The 18,235-nt window shown below is 54.1% G+C and overlaps 2 protein-coding genes across 29 annotated transcripts in view; one reads left to right on the forward strand and one right to left on the reverse strand.

The window, feature by feature from the left end:
* Window positions 1-12,907, forward strand: part of KANSL1 (KAT8 regulatory NSL complex subunit 1) — a 76,204-nt gene extending 63,297 nt beyond the window's left edge. For 3 of the 6 annotated variants that reach the window (XM_054000000.1, XM_053999999.1, XM_054000001.1), the window contains 10 exons: window positions 1,039-1,228; window positions 3,781-3,946; window positions 6,780-6,962; window positions 7,290-7,448; window positions 7,756-7,907; window positions 9,344-9,462; window positions 10,059-10,116; window positions 10,480-10,592; window positions 11,834-12,080; window positions 12,550-12,907. In XM_054000000.1, coding sequence (XP_053855975.1) covers window positions 1,039-1,228; window positions 3,781-3,946; window positions 6,780-6,962; window positions 7,290-7,448; window positions 7,756-7,907; window positions 9,344-9,462; window positions 10,059-10,116; window positions 10,480-10,592; window positions 11,834-12,080; window positions 12,550-12,837 — 1,675 coding nt within the window. In that variant the 3' untranslated portion in view covers window positions 12,838-12,907. The remainder of the gene's footprint in view (window positions 1-1,038; window positions 1,229-3,780; window positions 3,947-6,779; window positions 6,963-7,289; window positions 7,449-7,755; window positions 7,908-9,343; window positions 9,463-10,058; window positions 10,117-10,479; window positions 10,593-11,833; window positions 12,081-12,549) is intronic. The other 3 variants (XM_054000005.1, XM_054000002.1, XM_054000003.1) reach the window with 3 other exon arrangements.
* A 2,149-nt stretch (window positions 12,908-15,056) lies between these two features.
* Window positions 15,057-18,235, reverse strand: part of MAPT (microtubule associated protein tau) — a 42,569-nt gene continuing 39,390 nt past the window's right edge. For 21 of the 23 annotated variants that reach the window (XM_054000036.1, XM_054000050.1, XM_054000049.1 and 18 more), the window contains one exon: window positions 15,057-17,968. In XM_054000036.1, coding sequence (XP_053856011.1) covers window positions 17,753-17,968 — 216 coding nt within the window. In that variant the 3' untranslated portion in view covers window positions 15,057-17,752. The remainder of the gene's footprint in view (window positions 17,969-18,235) is intronic. The other 2 variants (XM_054000051.1, XM_054000029.1) reach the window with 1 other exon arrangement.

Consider the following 18,235-nt stretch of genomic DNA (forward strand, 5'->3'; position numbering starts at 1 on the left):
AATGCCCTGCTCATGAAATTATCTGTAACCACTGACCCACTTTATTGGAGTTACAGAGGAATCCCACTGATCTGGAGAGTAAAACTTCCTAAATTCTTTATTTCTTCAGGCTGCTTTTGTTGACAAAGTCTTGAAATGGGTAAATGAAAACAAGTGAAAGGCATTCCCTGATGCTACAGGGTTGAACCACTTGAAAACCCTTGAAAAACGTTGCACTTGTTCAGTGCCTTGAGGAGGCGGGGGAAAAGAGAGGGAAAAGGGAAGGAGGGAGGGAGGGGAGGGATGGATCCTGCACCGATGTAATGCGAGCAGATCAAGGAGCCCATGGCTGCAGCTGGAACACTGCAGGCTGTAACAGAGCCCTTTGTATCCCTGTAGCCTTTGAACTGCACAGCCTTAGACCACAGGGCTTTAATGTTTTGCATTTTTAGAAATGAAACACTTGTAGAACAGACATGAAAAGGTTCCGTAGATGAGGCCCTGCTGCGCTGGGATCTGCTCGGGGCACGGGCTATTGATGCCAGGGCTGCTGCAGCCTTTGTGCCTAGGAGAGGTTGATGTTAACTCTGCACCTTTCTGAGGTCACTGCTGGGAGCTGGCACAGGTAGAGATCTCAAATATCCATCAGAGCCAAGTTTACATCAGGGTTAAATATTTTTTCTATAAAATTATATGTTCTCTGGCATTTAGACTCATGAAAACCACTGGTCTTAAGATTCCCCAAACTCTCATTCTGGAGGAAGCTGAATTATAGGGTTAAAGCTGTTCAGATCTAGAGTGGCTTTTGCTCTGTGGCTTTCAGTGCTGTTTTTTTGTTCAGAGCTTCCAGAGATACTTTGTCAAAGGTTCAGTCGTGGGAGAGTAGAAGGTGACTGAAGTGAAAGCAAAAAGTGGAGTTGGTTTAATAAAACCTCTTGTGCCATGAACTGCAGAGCTTTAAACTCAGCTTGGAGTGTTTGCTCAGGTGCAAACCACGAGCCTGCTGGAAGTACTGCAGGAATAACTGGGGTTTTCTTGTTCTCCTCTCTTCTGGGGCAGTCTGCAGCCTGGCCTGGCAGAACACGCTCAGGGAGATGGCCAGGAAGCTGAGGAGCTCCTCCACAAGAAGCAGCGCCTGTCCCTGGTCCCCGCGGACGGGACGTGCGTGGCCGCTCGCACCCGCCCCGTCCTCAGCTGCAAGAAGCGGCGGCTCGTCCGACCCAGCACCATCATGCCCCTTTCCAAAAAGGTGAGTTGGCTGTTTTCTGCTCTTATTTTGCTTGTAAAGATGGAAAAAAAAAAAAAAAAAAAAAAAAAAAAAAACAACGGGAAGGAAGAGCAGCACAGCAGGGCTGTAAAGGCTGATGGAAAAACAAAGGAGAAAGGAAGGAGAAGGTTGGAATGGGTTGGAAGATTTTTCTTAGCTGTCACTGAGGAGGGAAGATGCTGAACTCGTGAGTTTTCTTAAGCCAGCCAACCTGAGGTGAACTCAAGGCCAGGTAGGTCAGTGTGGCACAGTCTGAGCAGGAGAAAGAAGCCCTGAGAAGTCAAGTATCAGGAAACCTTAACTCTGAGACAGGAATTAGCAAAGCCCCAGGCACTCACTGCTGCTGCTCAAAGCAAAAGCACAGCTGTTGGCCCAGGCATACGTGGGATGAATGCCCTGTCTCTTCCTGTTTTGTTTTCTTTATTACTATTTTTTATACTCCTCTCCCTAATGCAGAATTCATTCAATGGAAATGCAGTTTATTGCCTGTATGAGGAAGGGCCATGTTTAATTCTTTTTATTTTCTCTTAGGAATACCATAAACTGTCAGTTGCAGGGAAAATTGTGAGAAATGAAGGAAATAAGGGTCTTTATTTGTGCATGCAGAACCATAATGGCAGAAATCCACTTACCTTTGAGACCAAGTGTTTCAAGTCTAACTTTCCCACAAGGGCTGGGGGGTTTTCACTCTGCGGATGTTTTAAAGAGAAGCTCCAAAAGCAGCATTTTTCTGAGCAAAATAGATTCTTCCTCAGCTGAGTCAGCTTTAACTGATCACTTATCTGCAGTTTTATCTGGAGTATTTCTGGGAGAGCTCTGCAGTGATTACTTGCAAGATCTTCAGTGATTTGGAAGTTGCTGAACTTTCTCGTGGTGGATGCTGCCTTGTGCACTCAGTGCCTGAAGAATTGGCTGTAAATTCTGTGCTGGATTTTTGTTGTTGTCATCAAATACATTTGGTAATCAGAGATGGTTCAGAAGAGCAGTTCCAGGGATGAAAGTACCAGAGAGCAGGGGATTTCTGAGCCCTCCTCCAGTCATTCCAGAGACAGCTGAGTCATGGCCGAGTCGTGCTCCAGAAATTCCATGTCCAGTTGCCTCCACTCCCCTGCCCAGCACTAAGTGGCTGTGGATTGAACTTTGCACGTGCATTGTGGAGCTTTTGATCTTGTAATGTTTTTATTGTTTTCCTCACAATTCGGTGCACACGTTTATGGGAATTTGTGCCCAAAACTGGGGGCAGCCCTTCAGCTCACACATGGGCAGAGTGGCAGGATTGCCTCTCCCCTTGCACAGCCATCCTGGTTAGAAAGCCCTGTGGGCTTACTCTTTACTACTTTTTATTAATTAATTAGTTCCCAGCAGTGGTACAGCACTGCTGATTCATGCTCATTTTTGGATCCATCACAACCTCCACATCCTCTGGGCAGAACTTCCAGAGGTAGCAACATAATTGCTCAGTTACCTTTTCCTCCTCTTCTCTGGGCACTGCATTTGCTTCTTGCATTTGTCCTCAGTGAATTGCATTTGATTTATTTTAGATAATTTCTCTTAACTTGTAACCACGAGTGGGTTTCCAGCTCTTTGCTTCAAGCAGCCCTTCCCTCAGTGTAGTGTTATTTGCTGTGGATATTCTCTCCCATCCTTCGAGTCATTCATGGAAATTATTTGAATAATTCTGGCTCAGAACAGGCTTCTGCAGGATCCAGTTTGAGCCATTCTCCCATTTTGGTGGGGAATCAGGGGTTGTTTTCTCTGCATGGGGTTTATATGCAGTTGTGTGTCTGCATGCAGTGGTTTCACACAAATGAAGTCTGTATCAAGTCTATAAATCTGTGAATTGTGACTCTGTCCTGGATTAAGGAACAAGGTTGAGAACCACCTTTGTCACTCTGTAGATGTCCCTGCAAGTGTCAGCTCCTGGCATATAATGATGGCTCTGACCCACTGAAACTAAAAACGGCTTCTTTGCCCCTTCTCTGACAGCAGAATTGTGCTGCCTCATGGTTTTTATAAATGAGGTTTCAAACTAGATAAAATTAAACACTTTTAGTCAAATTTAGCAGCTGTTAAACTGTCTCTGCTGGTAAGTTGTACTTTTCAGTTGTGTTTATGCAAAGTGAAAACATCCTCTTGTGAGGCCAGACTAAATAAACAGGTTCTGTACAAGGCAGAGACAAAAGAGGGGGGATGTGTATAAATATATACATTAAATTATATATTATATATAATTAACATTGAATATACTATACGTCTATATTATGCACAATAAATATAATTTTATAACAATATTTATGAATATCACATAACAACTATTTAATATAATAAATTATATAGAAATAAATTGACTTTATCATATATTAATTGATAATAAAATGTAGCTATAATATGTAAAATACAGGTTTGATTTTAGATATTTTATATACATCTATAGCATGTATTTTTGTATATATAGACAAGGAACATAACAAAATAAAGCTGCTTTTTGGATGTTTTCCTGGCTGGCTGTGACGTGTCCCCTGTGTCCCCCCCAGGCCCACCGTGGCAGCCTGGCACGCTGCAGCTGTGATGTGAACCCCTCCTGTGCCCTGTGTGGCACCCGCAGCTCCACCACGCTGGAGATCCAGTACGATGCCCCTCTGCTGGAGCGCCTCTCCCAGCTGGACTCCTGCATCCATCCTGTCCTGTCATTCCCAGATGGTGAGCACGGGTCCTGCTGGCTCCTGGGGCTTGCAGGGGGTGCTTGGAGGTGCCCCTGGCTGCCAAGGGAGGTGCAGATCTGCTTGGGTACAACCAAACCTGTTCATCTGCAGGTGTTTTTGAGATCAGAGCCTTGACTCTGGAGCAGGAGGGTGTGGGAAAGTGTTACACCTGGGCTCTGCTGTGTTGTGGGAATCTCGACCTGCAGCCTCACAGTGGGGAAGCCAAGCAGTGCCTGGGAGTCCTTCCTGGGACCTGGCTCTGGGGTCTTTGGGGCTCTAAGCCACTTGAGAAATATTTGCTTCCATGAGTTTGTCCATCTGTATAAAATGATTTGTGGATTGGTTTGTAACAGGAAATCCTTTTGACCTCGTGAGGGATTGAAAATGATCTTCCACAGTTCAGTGGGCACAGCAAGAAGGGATGTTCCCGTTAGGACACTCAATTTCCTGTGTTACAGCTTCAGGGTTAATCATCATTAAGAGAGGAATAATTAACCAGCCCTGACTGTGGGCTATTTACAAATTCCATGTGCAGGGACTTTTCCCAAGGGAAGCATGCTTTCCAAAGTCTTCTTCAACTGGTGCTTTTATCAGGAGAGTTGGGAAGTGGTTCCTTCCCTTGGTGGGAGTTCATGGCTGCTTGAGGTGTAAAATTGTGGCTGCCCCATCCTTGGAAGTGTCCAAGGCCAGGCTGGATGGGGCTTGGAGTGAGCTGGGATAGTGGAAGGTGTCCCTGCCCAGGCCATTCTGGGATTCTCGTGCTGGGAGGAAGGTGTGTGGCCTGGCTCCCCATGGAGGCATCAAGTGGTTGGTCTGGGATAAGTCACTGGGTTAATGTGTGTGCTTGGGTTTAAATTCCAGCTTTTCACAAACTTCATGTGACAGTAGGAAATGCAGGGAGTGTCTGGGAGCAATTAGTGTGGCCTCTTTCATTAGCACTATATTTAAACCACACTAAAATAGTAAATTGGTATTATTTTTAGCTAGATCCCTCCCCTCCCAAAGACACAACTCTGATCAGGAGTGCTCAAGGAACTTAATGAACTCCTGAAGCAGGAATTTATTTTCTGATTTCACAGCACTTGTGATCCTCTGTAGTGCTAAATCAAATATCCTGGGAAATGGGGAGACAACCTGTTGGGTGCTACTGCAGCAGAGGCACCAGACAAATTATCCCATATTCTTCCCATTTTCAGGGCTCCCTGCAGCTGCCTCACAGGGTAGAAGATGAGTTCTGGCTGCATGGGATTAAAAAACATTGGATTTAAAACTAATTCGTGTAAAGCTTAAAACACCTGTGCAGGAATACCCATTTTCCAGTACTGGTGAACTTTATTTATTCACTAATGCTTAAAGCAGTTGGCTAGGGTTGGTTTTTGGGATGGGGGTGATTCCTATCGCAGAGAAAAGCCAGGTAACATGTTCAGGTGGGGAAATTGCTGCCCCTGGTGCAGTTGGTGTGCACGGAGGTGTCTCTGTGCACACCTGTGAGCATGAATCCAGGCTGCTGCTGGGGCTGGTGCATGGGCAGGGCTCGCTGAGGATTCCAGGGCACAGCTGTGAGCATGTGCTGACTTTCACTTTGAGCCGCCTCGGTGCCAGCCGGGATCTCCAGAGCAGTTTGCCAAGGGCAAAACTGCCAGGCACTGCAGGAGGAAAAGATCATTTATTCACTTATTCCCCTGGCAAGCAGGACACAGCCAGCGAGCCTTTAACCCCTGTGCTTGTGCTCTGCCAGAGCTTTGTCCCCTTTGTCCCCTTCCTTTCAGGGTGGTGTGGGGTTTTTGGGTGTTTTTTTTTTTTTCTGGTTTGATTTCTCGCTGGGAATTTTTGGATGATGTAATAACCTTGGAGGGAGGATGAGCGCTGTGCTCACTGTGGTTGCCATCTGCCGGTCCCTGGGAGCCCTGCACTGCTTCCCGAGGAGCAGGGGGAGGAGGGATGGTGTCACTGCTGCCAGCAGGGCAGTGCCAAACCAGCAGAGAACTCACTTCCTGCTGACAGCGTTTTGTCCTGGCGTCCTCCCCCTCCCTTCAACCTGTCCCCTCCTTCCACACATGGTGTGGGACATGAACTGGGAGGAGAAAGCAAAAGATGAGCAGAGAGCAGAGGCCATTTTCCCCCAAGTCTGACCACTCCAGGGGATGGCAGCATCCCTGAAGGACTGGCCTGGCCCCTCTCTGTTTTTTGGGACATGTGATGGCCAAAGAACTGCCATCACCCTGTGACTGCCCTTCCTTAGCATGGGGCTGGGGGAGAGCTTTAACCACCAAGGTACCTGGAATGAAGCTGTCCTGGCTTTTTCCAGAGAGCCAAGTCCCCACCACCTCCAGCCCATGCTCTGCCAGCTCCATCCTCTTTGCCTGCCTGGATCTGCTGGGGCTTTCCAGTCCCTGAAATTGGGAGGGAAATACTGGACAGGAGTTCAGCTTCCAGCCAGGAGTTCCTCCTGCCCTTGGGGCCTCTCAGGTGTGGTCACACACAACTTCTCGTGGTTGAAGTGCCACATCAGGCAGATTAACATGCTGCAGTGCCTGGTTGGCTTCTGGCTTGACTTGAGATTGAGGATTTAGGCTCAGTTTCTCTCTTCCAGCCCAGATTTGGTGCTGAGATACCTCAGATTCTTGGAAGTCACATCTGAGGTAGCACCACATGAGATACCTACAGAGGTGAAGACATAGGAGTTTTCTGACAGAGAAAACTTCGTTCTCCTGCCAGCGCTTGCATGTTCATCAAGGGCTGTTCTTACTGGGGGCACTGGGGCAGGGTGATGGGACCACAGCTCCGTGTTGCATGATTAATTTGGATTCTGTGTTCTGTACCTCCTGCAGATGTGCCGACGAGCCTGCACTTCCAGAGCATGTTGAAATCCCAGTGGCAGAACAAGCCCTACGAGAAGACTAAAGCTCCCAAGAAGCTGTCGCTGAAGCACAGAGCCCCCGTGCCCCCCAGCCTGGCTGACCCCGCGCGCAAGGACCGCCACAAGCTGGTCAACTCCTTCTTCACCGCGGCCAGTAAGTGCTGCCCCTGCCCCGGCTGGTAGGCAGGAGGAGGAGGAGGAGGAGGAGGATGCCCTTCAAGTCCTGCTCCCAGGGGTGAGGCAGGGCTATGGCAGGGCTGCAGTCAAGGTGTGTGCAGGTGCAGCTCAGGTTTGTAGGGACCTTCCCGTGCTCGGTGTCAGCCATGCCCACAGCAGTGCCACAGGTCTGAGCACACCTCCCCAGCACCTCTGTGCTGGGGACAGTTTGTGCAGCTGGAAAACTCTGCCCGAGTCTCCTGTGCCAGCAGAAAGAGAGGTGAAAACAGGCATTTCATAGCTCTTTCTCTGTTCCCCTCCTCAGAGCGCTCCCATCAAAAAGCCCAAGCAGACAAGGCACACAGGCCGCCTTTAGACGATTTTTCGGCCGTGTCCAAGGCCGAGAGAGCGCCAGAGCGCTCTGCCCAGCCTCCTGCCTTTGACAAAAAGCGATTGCGAGACTGCTCATCTGAGAGGAGTGAAGGTAGGCCCCCAGGGGCAGGTGTCTCGGGGGGAGCTTGGGCTTTGCTGCATCCCCAGCCTCTCTGCCCCAGAGAAGGGGGCACGCACTGCTTCGGGCCCAGCCGCCAGCACAGCAACGCCTCGTGTGCTCTAAACTGCTTCTTCCCCAGGGCAGCCCCCTCGGAAGGTGCTTCTCTTTCCTGCAAAGTGCTCCTCAGCACAGCTCCACCGGTGCACATGGTCCTTTCCTCTCCACCGCCACACCCTTGGGTGGGCTGGGTTTTTTTTTGCTAATGTTGTTGTTTATTTTCTCCCCCCTCCCTGCGCAGTGTTGAAGCATCACACGGACGTCGGTGGCCCGAGCTACCTGTCAGCAGCTGTGACCCCCACCCCTCACAGCCCCATAGCTCGGCAGCTCTCCACCTCCTCCGAGGGCTCCGCTCCCGCCAGCTCCGCTTCCCAAGGCGCCTCCGGCACCGCCGTGAGTATCTGCTGCCTTCCGAGGGGTTCTGGGCTCCCCCCGTCCTGGGGGCTCAGCTGGTACACGGATTTTGGGCTGGGAGATGCTCAGTGTTTCTCTGGCCACGCTGGACCCATTGGTTCAGCTGCTGCTGGGGTTGCTGGGTGGGTGTTGGGTATGTTGGCTGTGCAGAGACAGGCAGCTGCAATTCCAGGTTCACCATCAGCTCAGCAACTGCTGGGGAATGTTCCCGTTCCCAGCAGTCCCTTGGCTTTGGTCCACATCCAGATTTTGCTCTCTGAAGCAGTGTGGGGCAGCCAGGAGAAGGGCTGAGCCCCAGCAGTGTCCCAGTTCCACTGGGACAGCTCCTCTCGTGGCCTCGGTGTCACCGGGCTGTGAATGGCCTTGGGGTCACAGGGCCGGGGCACAGTGGTGGAGATCTTCCACCTGTGCACAATCTCCAGCAGTCACTGAGCTCTGACCATCTCCTGAGACAAACTCAGACTGCCACAGTGCTCGAGGGTGGCAGGGTGTGGGACCTTCATAAGCTGTGTGAGTGAGCAGAACCAAAACTCCCTCCCACTGTGCTCCGGGACAGGGCGATGGCACAGCTCCTCCACCAGACACCATCCATCCTTCCACCTTAGCATGAGCCCTTCAGTGAAAGACTGAATTCTCCTGAGCTCACAGGTGTCCCAGTGAAGAATTTGGCTTCTGTCTGCCCCCCCCCCATTTGGTGGTTTGGGCCAAAGCCTGAGCTGGATGTGACCCAGAACAGCAGAGCAGGACTCCTTGAGCCCCCTGCTCCAGGCTTGTTGCCACGGGGTTCTGGGTCCCCACTGGGTTCCTTCACTGCAGAATTCAGTTGTTCCATCACCAGCTGTGACGTCATGGTGTCAGAAGAACCCAGTGGTGGTTCAGCTTGAGTGTGCTTGGTGGTTTGGAGGAGAGGACAGCTTGTCTCAGCAGCTCTGACACCTCAAGGAGGCCTTTCCTTGGCTCTACACACCCACCCTGGTTTTCTCTTGCTGCTTTTCCTGCTGTGCTTCCACAAGCTTGTTCAGAAATGCAAAATGAAGAGGTTTCCCTCCCCCAGCAAGAGGATTCCAGGCCCTGGGCTCCACACTCTGGGCTCAGGGGTGGAGCTCCTGTGTTCAAGCGTCCCAGGCAGCTGCGGGTCTGTGTGGGCTCCCCAACCAAAGGGTCAATCCTCGCTCTGGGCAGCCACACCTTGGGATTTGGGTTTCCTTGCTGCTGGGGCAGTAGATTTTGGGTTGAGAAGAGGACTTGGAGCAAGCAGTAGGGGAACTCTGGTCTGATGCAAATTGATGTTGGCTCTGAAGTGTCCGTAGGTCAGACACGGCCATTCTGTCCTCTTTCCATCAATGACTTCCTCCCATGACTTTCCCACATGCCAGACCCCACAGCCCTTTCTCACGTGGTTCTCCCTGTTGCAGCAGCCGAGGAGGAGGAGGGGTGAGAGCTCCTTTGACATAAACAACATCGTCATCCCCATGTCTGTGGCTGCCACGACCCGCGTGGAGAAGCTGCAGTACAAGGAGATCCTCACCCCCAGGTACTGCCCCAGCCCCAGAGGGAAAGCAAGGTGCTTTGCTTCTTCCTTGGGAATAAGGGAAAGATTGGAAAACTGATCATACCATTGCTGGAGACTGGCTAAGTTAGGGAGTATTTTCTCTGAGGGGCCCTTGGCCATCAAAGCCAACTGCTCAGCTCAGTGTCTGCTCAATTTAAAGTCAGTCCTGGTTGTCTCCTTGTCTTGCTGCTAAGTCAAAGGTCCCAGTGGTTTCCCAGTTCTGCAGGTGCCTGGGCTGGGTTAACCTTGCAGTTCTGCCTCTTCCCAACTTCCCTTTGTCTTCTTCCTGATCATCTGTGCTCTTCCCTGGCCCATTTCAGAGCAGGGCAGGAGGGAGCCTGTGGGAGGAAGAGGCAGAAATGCAGCAGCCTCTGCTCGGCTTCCTCTGCCCTTGGGAAGCTCCAGCTGTGCTACCAGACCACCGAGGAGGTCTGGTGCTTCAAAGTGAGCCCAAGAGTATTGCTCCTCATGGCAGGGTGGAATTTCCCCTTTCCCAAAAGCCGGTGTCGGGAGGGGAGGGGGATGTGCAGCAGGTTCTAGCTGTGCCCTGAGTGATACCCATGGTGGTTGTGTTGCAGCTGGCGTGAAGTTGATATCAGTGCTCTGAAAGCCAACCCTGAGGAGGACAACGAGGAGGTAAGAAGGATTTTATTTCCCAGTTAATGTGGGATGAGTGGTAAATGAACGGTGTCTGTGGAGGGAACAGAGGCAGAGACCTCAGCAGGGAAGCAACAGCTAGGGTTGGTTCCTTTGCAGGGCTGTCAGAGCTCCAGGAGCGTTTGGACAAGCTCTCAGGCACAGGGTGGGATTGTTGGGGTGTCTGTGCAGGGCCAGGAGCTGCACTGGATGATCCCTGTGGGTCCCTCCCCACTCAGGACATTCTACAGTTCAATGAAAAACATTTCAATTCTCACTGCAACGAGTGCTGGCAAAACTGTACAAAGATGGTTGTTTTAAAGAAGAAAGCTCTGACCAAGCCCTCTGCCCTTCCCTGTCCAGGTTGAGGACTTGTCAGATTCGGCCTTCGCTGCTCGGCACGGGAAGTGCGAGGAGATGGAGCGGGCGCGGTGGCTCTGGAGCACGAGTGTCCCCCCGCAGCGCCGGGGCAGCAGGTACAGCCCTGCCCACAGGGCCACATTCCCAGCACTGGGGTGCTCCAGGGAGCACGTGGGGATCCATACAAATGGTTGGAAGCTGGTGCTGGTGTTGGAAAGTTTGGCGTCATCCAGCTTGAGGAGCCCATGTGGGAGCGGGGCACAGCCTTGCTTAGGTGGGGGTGAAGCTACAGCCCAGTTTGGCTGGAGACAGCTGCACCATCTGCTTTCTCAAGCATTTCCACTGCTCCAGAAGCGTGGGAGATGCTGTGCCAGCCCAGGAGTCCAGGAGAAGGCCCAGGGCTTGCAATGGCAACATTTCTGCAGGAGCAGGGACACTGTCACTGGACACTCAGTTCCCTTTCTGCTGTGTCTTTATCAGTGGGTGTCTAAAACCACCACTGTTTCCAGCTGTTGATCTCATCATAAACCTGCACAAGAAGAGATTTGCTCTTCTCAGTTCCACCACTGAGGGTTTGCATGCCTGGAGTCACTCTGTTCTGGGGCAGAGCCGCTGCTGAGCCACAGCTCTGTCCCTGCCCTTGACGCTGCCTTGGTTTCGGTGCCTGCCATTGTGGGGGTTCCTGCAGGAGCTTCTGCAGCTGCAAACCTGGCCTGTGTCAAAGCCCCCTGATGCTGCTGCTGCCCTTTTTCCTCTGCAGCTGCAGTTCCCAGTGCTCCTTCTTTAGCCCATTTCTTACATCTAAAGTCCTTGATGGCCACTTGCTGTAGCAGTTCATCTTGGGGAGTTGCACGTGGATTTGGGAACTCAGTTACGTTTCTCTGCTTGCAGCCTGTGGGTTTTTATCTGAACTCTGTTGGGGCTCAGACTTTGCTGATTCCTGGTTGAAATCTGAGGTCTCGGGGTTTCACTGTGCTCCTGCCACTCCCAGCTGCTGAAATTGCTGCATTTCCAGCATTGCTGATTCCCTGCACTCAGTCCCTCAGCTGCTGCCAGGGGTCACCTGGTGTGAGGAGGGGGAAACACTTGGAAGTGTCTTGACTCCCTAGGGAGCTTTTCATCTTGGTGTTTGTACAGCACTGGGAGTGTAGGAGATGTGTGGGACACAGAACCTCAGGAGAGCAGCATCAGTGATGCATCCACACAGTGGAAATGGGACAGGGATGGGCCTGGCTGGATTTGTCTCTGGGCTGTGGCATTCCCTACTCATGTTCCCGTCAGGGCAAAAGGATCCTGGGGAAGGATCAGGCAGCAGTGGGGGAACGTGGCTGGGCTCTCAAACCTGCTCCTGTCTCAGGTCCTACAGATCAACAGACGGACGGACGACCCCCCAGCTGGGGAACCCCTCGACTCCCCAGCCAGCATCCCCTGAGGTGGGCAACTACCACTCCCACTTGGAGCTGTCCCACACCCACTCACCACGCAGCCCCATCAGCCCCGAACTGCTCTGTGCCCCCCTGACCCCTCTGTCCCGGGACTCCCTGCGGCTCCTGTCCAGCGAGGACACGCGTTGCTCCACGCCCGAGGCCGGCCTGGACGAGCAGGTGGGTGCTGGCTGCGGCCGGGACAGGCGTGGCACTGCAGGTGACCCTGGTGTGGGGACACAGGGGTGGCACTGCAGGTGACCCTGGTGTGGGGACACAGGGGTGGCACTGCAGGTGATGCCAGTGTGGGGACACAGGAGTGGCACTGCAGGTGACCCTGGTGTGGGGACACAGGGGTGGCACCACAGGTGATGCCAGTGTGGGGACACAGGGGTGGCACTGCAGGTGACCCTGGTGTGGCTGGAAGCTGCCTGCGGGTGGTGCTGGAGCTCCGGCCCGGGTGGGATCAGGGCGGTGGAAGCGCTGCCAGCGTTGGCTCCGTGTGCTCTCCACGTGTGCTGAAGCTTCCCGGACGCTGCTCCGAGCCCGGGGCTCTGCACCGGGAGCAGCTCTGAGCTCCGGATCCGTGCGGGCAGCGAGGACAGAAGACTTTGGCAGGGATTTCCCGTGACTGAGCTCTCTTCCCCAGGCCGTGCAGCCCTGGGAGCGCCGCACCTTCCCGCTCTCCTACGACCCCCGGACGGAGTGCGAGGACCAGCCCGACCCCCAGGACCGGCTCTCGCGCTGCACCCGCCGCACGTCGGGCAGTAAATCCTCCCGGGAATGCGATGGCACTTCGGCTTCGCCCAGCCTGCCCAGCCTCAAGAGCCGAACCCCGCTGGCCCCTCCCTCCTCCTCCTCTTCCTCCTCCTCTTCCTCTTCCTCCTCCTCCTCCTCCTCCTCCTGCTCCGCAGTCCTGCGGCCAGCGCACAGATAGAGACACACGGGGAGACATGAGCAAACCAACACACAGAACTAACTCTTGGCATTAAAGCTTCCAAAATCTGCGTTTGATATTCAAACATCCTGCCGGGAATTTTCACAGTTTTTAGTGAATTTAAGGAGTTTAGAAACTGTTTTTTGTTTTCTTTTTTTTTTTTTTTTTTTTTTCCTTTTTTTTTTCTTTTTTTTTTTCCTTCTCCATGTTTCCTCGTCACATGAATGAGCCCCCAAATTCCTCCCAGCGGAGTGAAGCCTCGGGAGGGGAGCAGCCCACCAGACCCCCTCCCCTTTCCTCCCTCCTTTAGGTGTATAAAACTAGAGCACAGGATTTAGCTGACTAGCAGATTTCGGGGATAGTTTTTCCCACCAAAAGGGTGTCGTTTTCTCTTAACCCACTCCCCCCACCCTGAAAGGTTTTAGTGGAGTGAAATTAGTGGTGAAAAGTGATGTCTTGGGATTGCAACCTTCACTGTCTGGCTGTCCTCACCTGCAGAGTGCCCACCTGCACTTCACCCTCCTGCAATTTTCCTGCCCCAGGTTGTAGTTCCAGGTATCCAAAGGGGGGGATTCTGTCCCTCCCTGATCCTCGCTCTGCCCCTGGGGACACCTCTCCCTTCCTTCTCCCCTGGTTTGGAGCAGCCGTGGCTCTGGCTGCATTCCCGGCAGGGGGAAAGGAGGGACCTTGTGGCTGCTCCACACTCAGCTCGGCGTGGCAGGAGTTGGGAAGCACCTTGTGCACACCTGGTGTGCGGCGAGGGCAGGGAGGGGAAGAGTCCCCGATGCTTTCAGCAGGAGCAGAATTCCCGGAGCACTTGGATGCCCTTTGGGCTGAGGCTGTTCAGCTGGAGCTGGGCTGTGGCCGGTGCTGGAGCTCTGCCCTGGCTGTGGGGTCGGGCAGTCGGGGGAGCCGCCGGGCCAGGGCCGGGGGGTCCCGCAGGTGGGTTTGTGTCAGACAAGGGGGGGCCAGAGAGGGGAAGGATGGAGGCAGGAGGCAGCTCCTGGGGGATCAGGGTCATCCCAATCCCGCCTGGGGTCACCACAGCTTTCGCTCCACTCCGCACCGTCCCAGCTCCGGTGTCGGTTCCGTTTCATTTCGGGGCGCCCGCCGTGCCCCCTCCTGACAGGTATTTGAGTTTGAAGCCCAGTTTGTTGTTCCTCCCCGTCCCGCACCCGCAGTGATCCCGGACCCCGCACACCGTCCCCATCGTAACGCTTCCCGGTCCCGACGGTGTGGCTCCTGGGCCCTGTCCTGTTGCTAGCATTGTGCCTGTCTTATGTATAATCACATCACCAAAAAAAAAAAAAAACGGGAAAAAAAAAATACAAAGGACTTTTTTTTTTTTTTTTTTTTTTTTTTTCCATTTTGTAATCGTAAAGAAATAGTCGCTGAACTGCTTCATGGTCGGGGTTTTCACAATTTTCAACATGATCTCGTGGTTTTGGTTCTGTTCTAGTTTAAAGGATCCGTCATCGTTTCTTTCAAACAAAAACCCAACAAACAACGGCGCTACCATATCCCTCTGCAGAAGTGCTTTTCTATTTATAAGGTTGAAAATTCTGAATAACCCTTTTAGCATTATAAAAACCACACACACAAAAAAAAAAAAAACCCACCTTGTATTTTGTAAATATTTTCTTTTCCTGCTTTGAGCTGTGTAATGTCCTTGTTATATAGAAATGCTTTTCTTCCGAGAAGCTGATCTTTGTTAATGTCTTGATTCTGTTGGCAAAGCACAAATGTGCTTATAAAAAAAAAAAAAAGAAGAAAAGATTAAAAAAAAAATTAAAACGTAATATTCCATTTGATGAGTGTGAAACGCTGGGCTGGGACAGGGAAGGGGCCCTCAGTGCACTCAGATCAATTGCTTCCCTCCCACGTTTCAGAGGCCTCTTTTTTCCTGTGTGATGTTATTTCCCAGCAGTTACCGTCAGCAAGAGGAGGAACCCCCGGGCTGGGAGTTATTTTATTTTATATTTCTGGGGTTAACTGGGTGCTGCTGGATCTCATCCAGGGACTGCTGTGTGCTTCCTGGCTCCAGCAGGCAGGGGCACCCCTCCTGCACCCCTCTGTGCCTCAGGCAGAAGTGTGGGAGCTTAAAAAGTAACAGAAAAACTGCAAACCAATCCCTGCCCCTCTGAGCTGCCCCAGTCCATGACTCTGCGGATGGATCCCCCACCCCACGTCCCCCCATGCAAAAGAGGTGCCAATTATCATTATCGTAGTAATGACTTTATTTCCAAATTCACTTTTACGGCAACAGTGTAAACCAGTTGTTAAACACACGATACACTATGGACACCCACAGACAGAAGCTAAGCTAGAATGATACACTGAGATCAAACCTTCCCTCCCCTCCCCGGCGCAGCGCGGGGGGCACGGGGCTGCCAACACCACACAGGCTGGCACCGACCTTTGCTAACACGCAGAATCTTTTGGAGTGCAGAAATACGAATTAATTTTTTTTTTTTTTTTTTTTTTTTTTTTAATCAGTGCCGGTTTTAACCCTTTTCAGACCAAAGATGTGTGTGGAGTAAAGGAAAAGCCGGGGGTCAGGTTGTCCGGCCGCTCACCGGACCCTCAGGCCTGGGTCTGAACACAGGGTTGGGGCAGGGGACGTGGCTCGGGCTGCTGGAGGGGACAGCGGGTGACGTGGGGGATGGAAAGGGCTGTCCTGGCACCCCACAGCCCCCAGGGGGGACGAGGGCCGGGGCTGAGGACACTCAAGAGTAGGAAGGGGCTGCTCACTGGAGCTCGGAGCACACCAGGGACATCCCAGCCCCGGGTGCTGGTGTCCCTTGGGCTGCACGGAGGGGACAGGGGTGGCACAGGACGGGCGAGCTCAGCTACCCCGTCCTGCAGCCCACAAGGGGTAAGGAGGTGATGCTTTGAGGGTTCTCCCAACTTGCTCGTTCTACAAAGGACAAAAAGCGCGGCGGCTCCTGCAGCGCTACAGAGTCAGGGACGGAGCACAGAGCCTTACAATCATGGAGTCAAGTGAACGGAGCGAGTGACAAGCTGGACATGATGGTGGTGCTGGACCAGCCTCTCCCCAGCAATAAAGCAGCTCCCGGGGCTGCAGAGAGAAGGGTTGGACCCCCCCAGACCATCTCCATCCACAGCCAGGCCTGCGGCAGCCCAGCCCCACAGAGGGACAGCGGTGACAGCGGGTTCACAGCTCCCGTGGGATGGGAGCAGGTCCTGTCCAGGGAAAAATTGCTGCTCTGCCCAGGAACAGCTGCTCTGACAGCCTTGGTGGCACCCAGCCACCACCCCAAGGACAACCAGGGGCCCTGACCCCCCGCCAGCCCTGTCAGACCAGGATTCCAGCCCTTGCTGGGAAAGCACGGCTTTCCCTGCAGCACAGCCCGGGGCTGCAGCCCCACTGGGGCCCCTCTGCCCTCCCACCTCCAGCTGAACCCCCAGAGCTTGGCTGGGGCCCCTGGGGGAGACAGGGCAGGAGGACACACGCAGCTGCACTGGTGGCATCTCGGCCTCTTTGGTTGTAGAGGGAAGGGGCAGGTGGGGACAGCCCTGGGACCCCCTCGTGCTCCCCAGGGAGCCACAGGAACAAAAGCAGCCAAAGCAATAACTCGACTGGCTCCTGTCCCCGAGTGGTGCTGGGGTGGTCAGTGCTGTGTGAGGGGTGAGATGCTGCCAACTCACACCGGGGAGCGCCCGGAAAGGGGCTTCAGTGCCAGGGAGCAGCCACCGGCCCCGGGCTGGGGGAGCTGCTGCCGCCTCCCCCGCGTCCTGCCGGGGTCTCACCGCTGCCACCGGCACAGCAGAGCCATGGAGCTGCCACCTCCGCCATCGCTGAGCTGACCTTGCAGGGAAAGAAAAAGAACAACCCAAAAATGTCACAAGCTGCACCCAAATCCAGGAGCCATCGCAGCCCTGGAGCTGTGAGTGCCCCTCCTCCGAGCTCCGGGGCGCCGCCCGGCCCCCCGGCAGACATGCGGTGCCGGGCTGCTCCTGCGGCACCGGGGCTGGGCACGGCCCGGAGCCCACCGAGCTCCCCGGGCCCCCCGGCTGGGCTGCGGCGGAGCCGGCGCGGGGCAGCTCAAAACTACTTACAGCATTTATTTTTTTTTAAACACATGCTCGTTTATGAAAACAATCACCCTGGCACGGTCCAAGCATATACAGACAAATCTACTCTACGACACGAGGGGCTGCCAAAGGAATGGGGGGAAAGCCTCTACTCATCCACTCAGCGGTTCCAGCACAGCCACGGAGAGGGGAACGGCCGCCCGGGGCCCCTCGGAGCGGGCACCCGGCGTCGCCGGAACTCCAGCTGCCGGAGCTGAGAGCGGGTTAGGGGGTACCTGGCCGTTATCTTCATACACATCTCGGCTTTCGGAAATAAAAACAAAAGGTTTCTTCCAAATCAGCAGGCAAATTTAACGCGGGGAGGGAGGGCACCTCCCCGCAGCCCTGGCTGCGCACCCAGGACGCGGCCGGCCCGCGGGCCAGCCCGGCCAGCGGCAGGACACGAGCTGGGCGAGGTCACAGCCCCTTCCCGGGAGGGCCACCCGCTGCCCTGTGCTGGTGTGGGGTGCTCGGGGCAGCGTCGTGCTGTGGCCGCCCCTCGGGCCCCCTCCCCGCCTTGCCGGGTGGCCCCGGGCAGGGACAGCGAGGGACGCGGCAGGAGCGCGGGGACGGGGACGGGACGGGCTGTGCGCTCCGAGGAGCAGGGGGAGAGGAGGTTTTGTACCTCATAGTGTCACTGATTTTGAAGTCCTGGAGCTAGAGCTGAATGAACAGTAAAAGCAGGTTAAATCATTAACCAGTTAGGGACGGGGAAGCAGCTGTAAAAGGAACAGAGGAAGAAGGCCAGATTATTATTTTTGTTTCTTTTCTTTTTCGTTTCCTTTCCTTGTCTTCTCTCCTGGTGGCCGCCGTGCCGCGATCACAAGCCCTGCTTGGCCAGCGAGGCGGACACCTCGTCGGCTAGCGTGGCCAGCTGGGGGGAGTCCACCAGGTTGATGCTGCCGGTGGAGGAGACGTTGCTAAGGCGGCGCGGGGAGGCATCTCCGGAGATGGTCGGGGACTTGTAGACGATTTCGGCGCCGTGGTCGGTCTTGGCTTTGGCGTTCTCGCGGAAGGTCAGCTTGTGAGTCTCAATCTGTGAGGGAGGGGAGGGCGGTCAGGGGCATGGCCGGGGGACGGGGGGCTCTGCCAGACCCGGGCACGGCCGCTGGGAGCAGAGCTCAGAGCAGTGAACCAGTGTCCCCAGTGCCCCAGGCCTGGCCACGTCCCAGGCACCAGAGGGGACAGCAGGACCTGAGCATCTGGATGCTGCCAAATCCTCCCCAGGCGAGGTCCTGGGTCCCAGAAACGCAGAGGGCACAACCTGGGCTGCTCCCACTCCCCTGGCAGAGATTATGGGGGG

Source organism: Vidua macroura, chromosome 27 (genome assembly GCF_024509145.1).
Source record: "Vidua macroura isolate BioBank_ID:100142 chromosome 27, ASM2450914v1, whole genome shotgun sequence".
Lineage (NCBI taxonomy): Eukaryota > Metazoa > Chordata > Aves > Passeriformes > Viduidae > Vidua > Vidua macroura.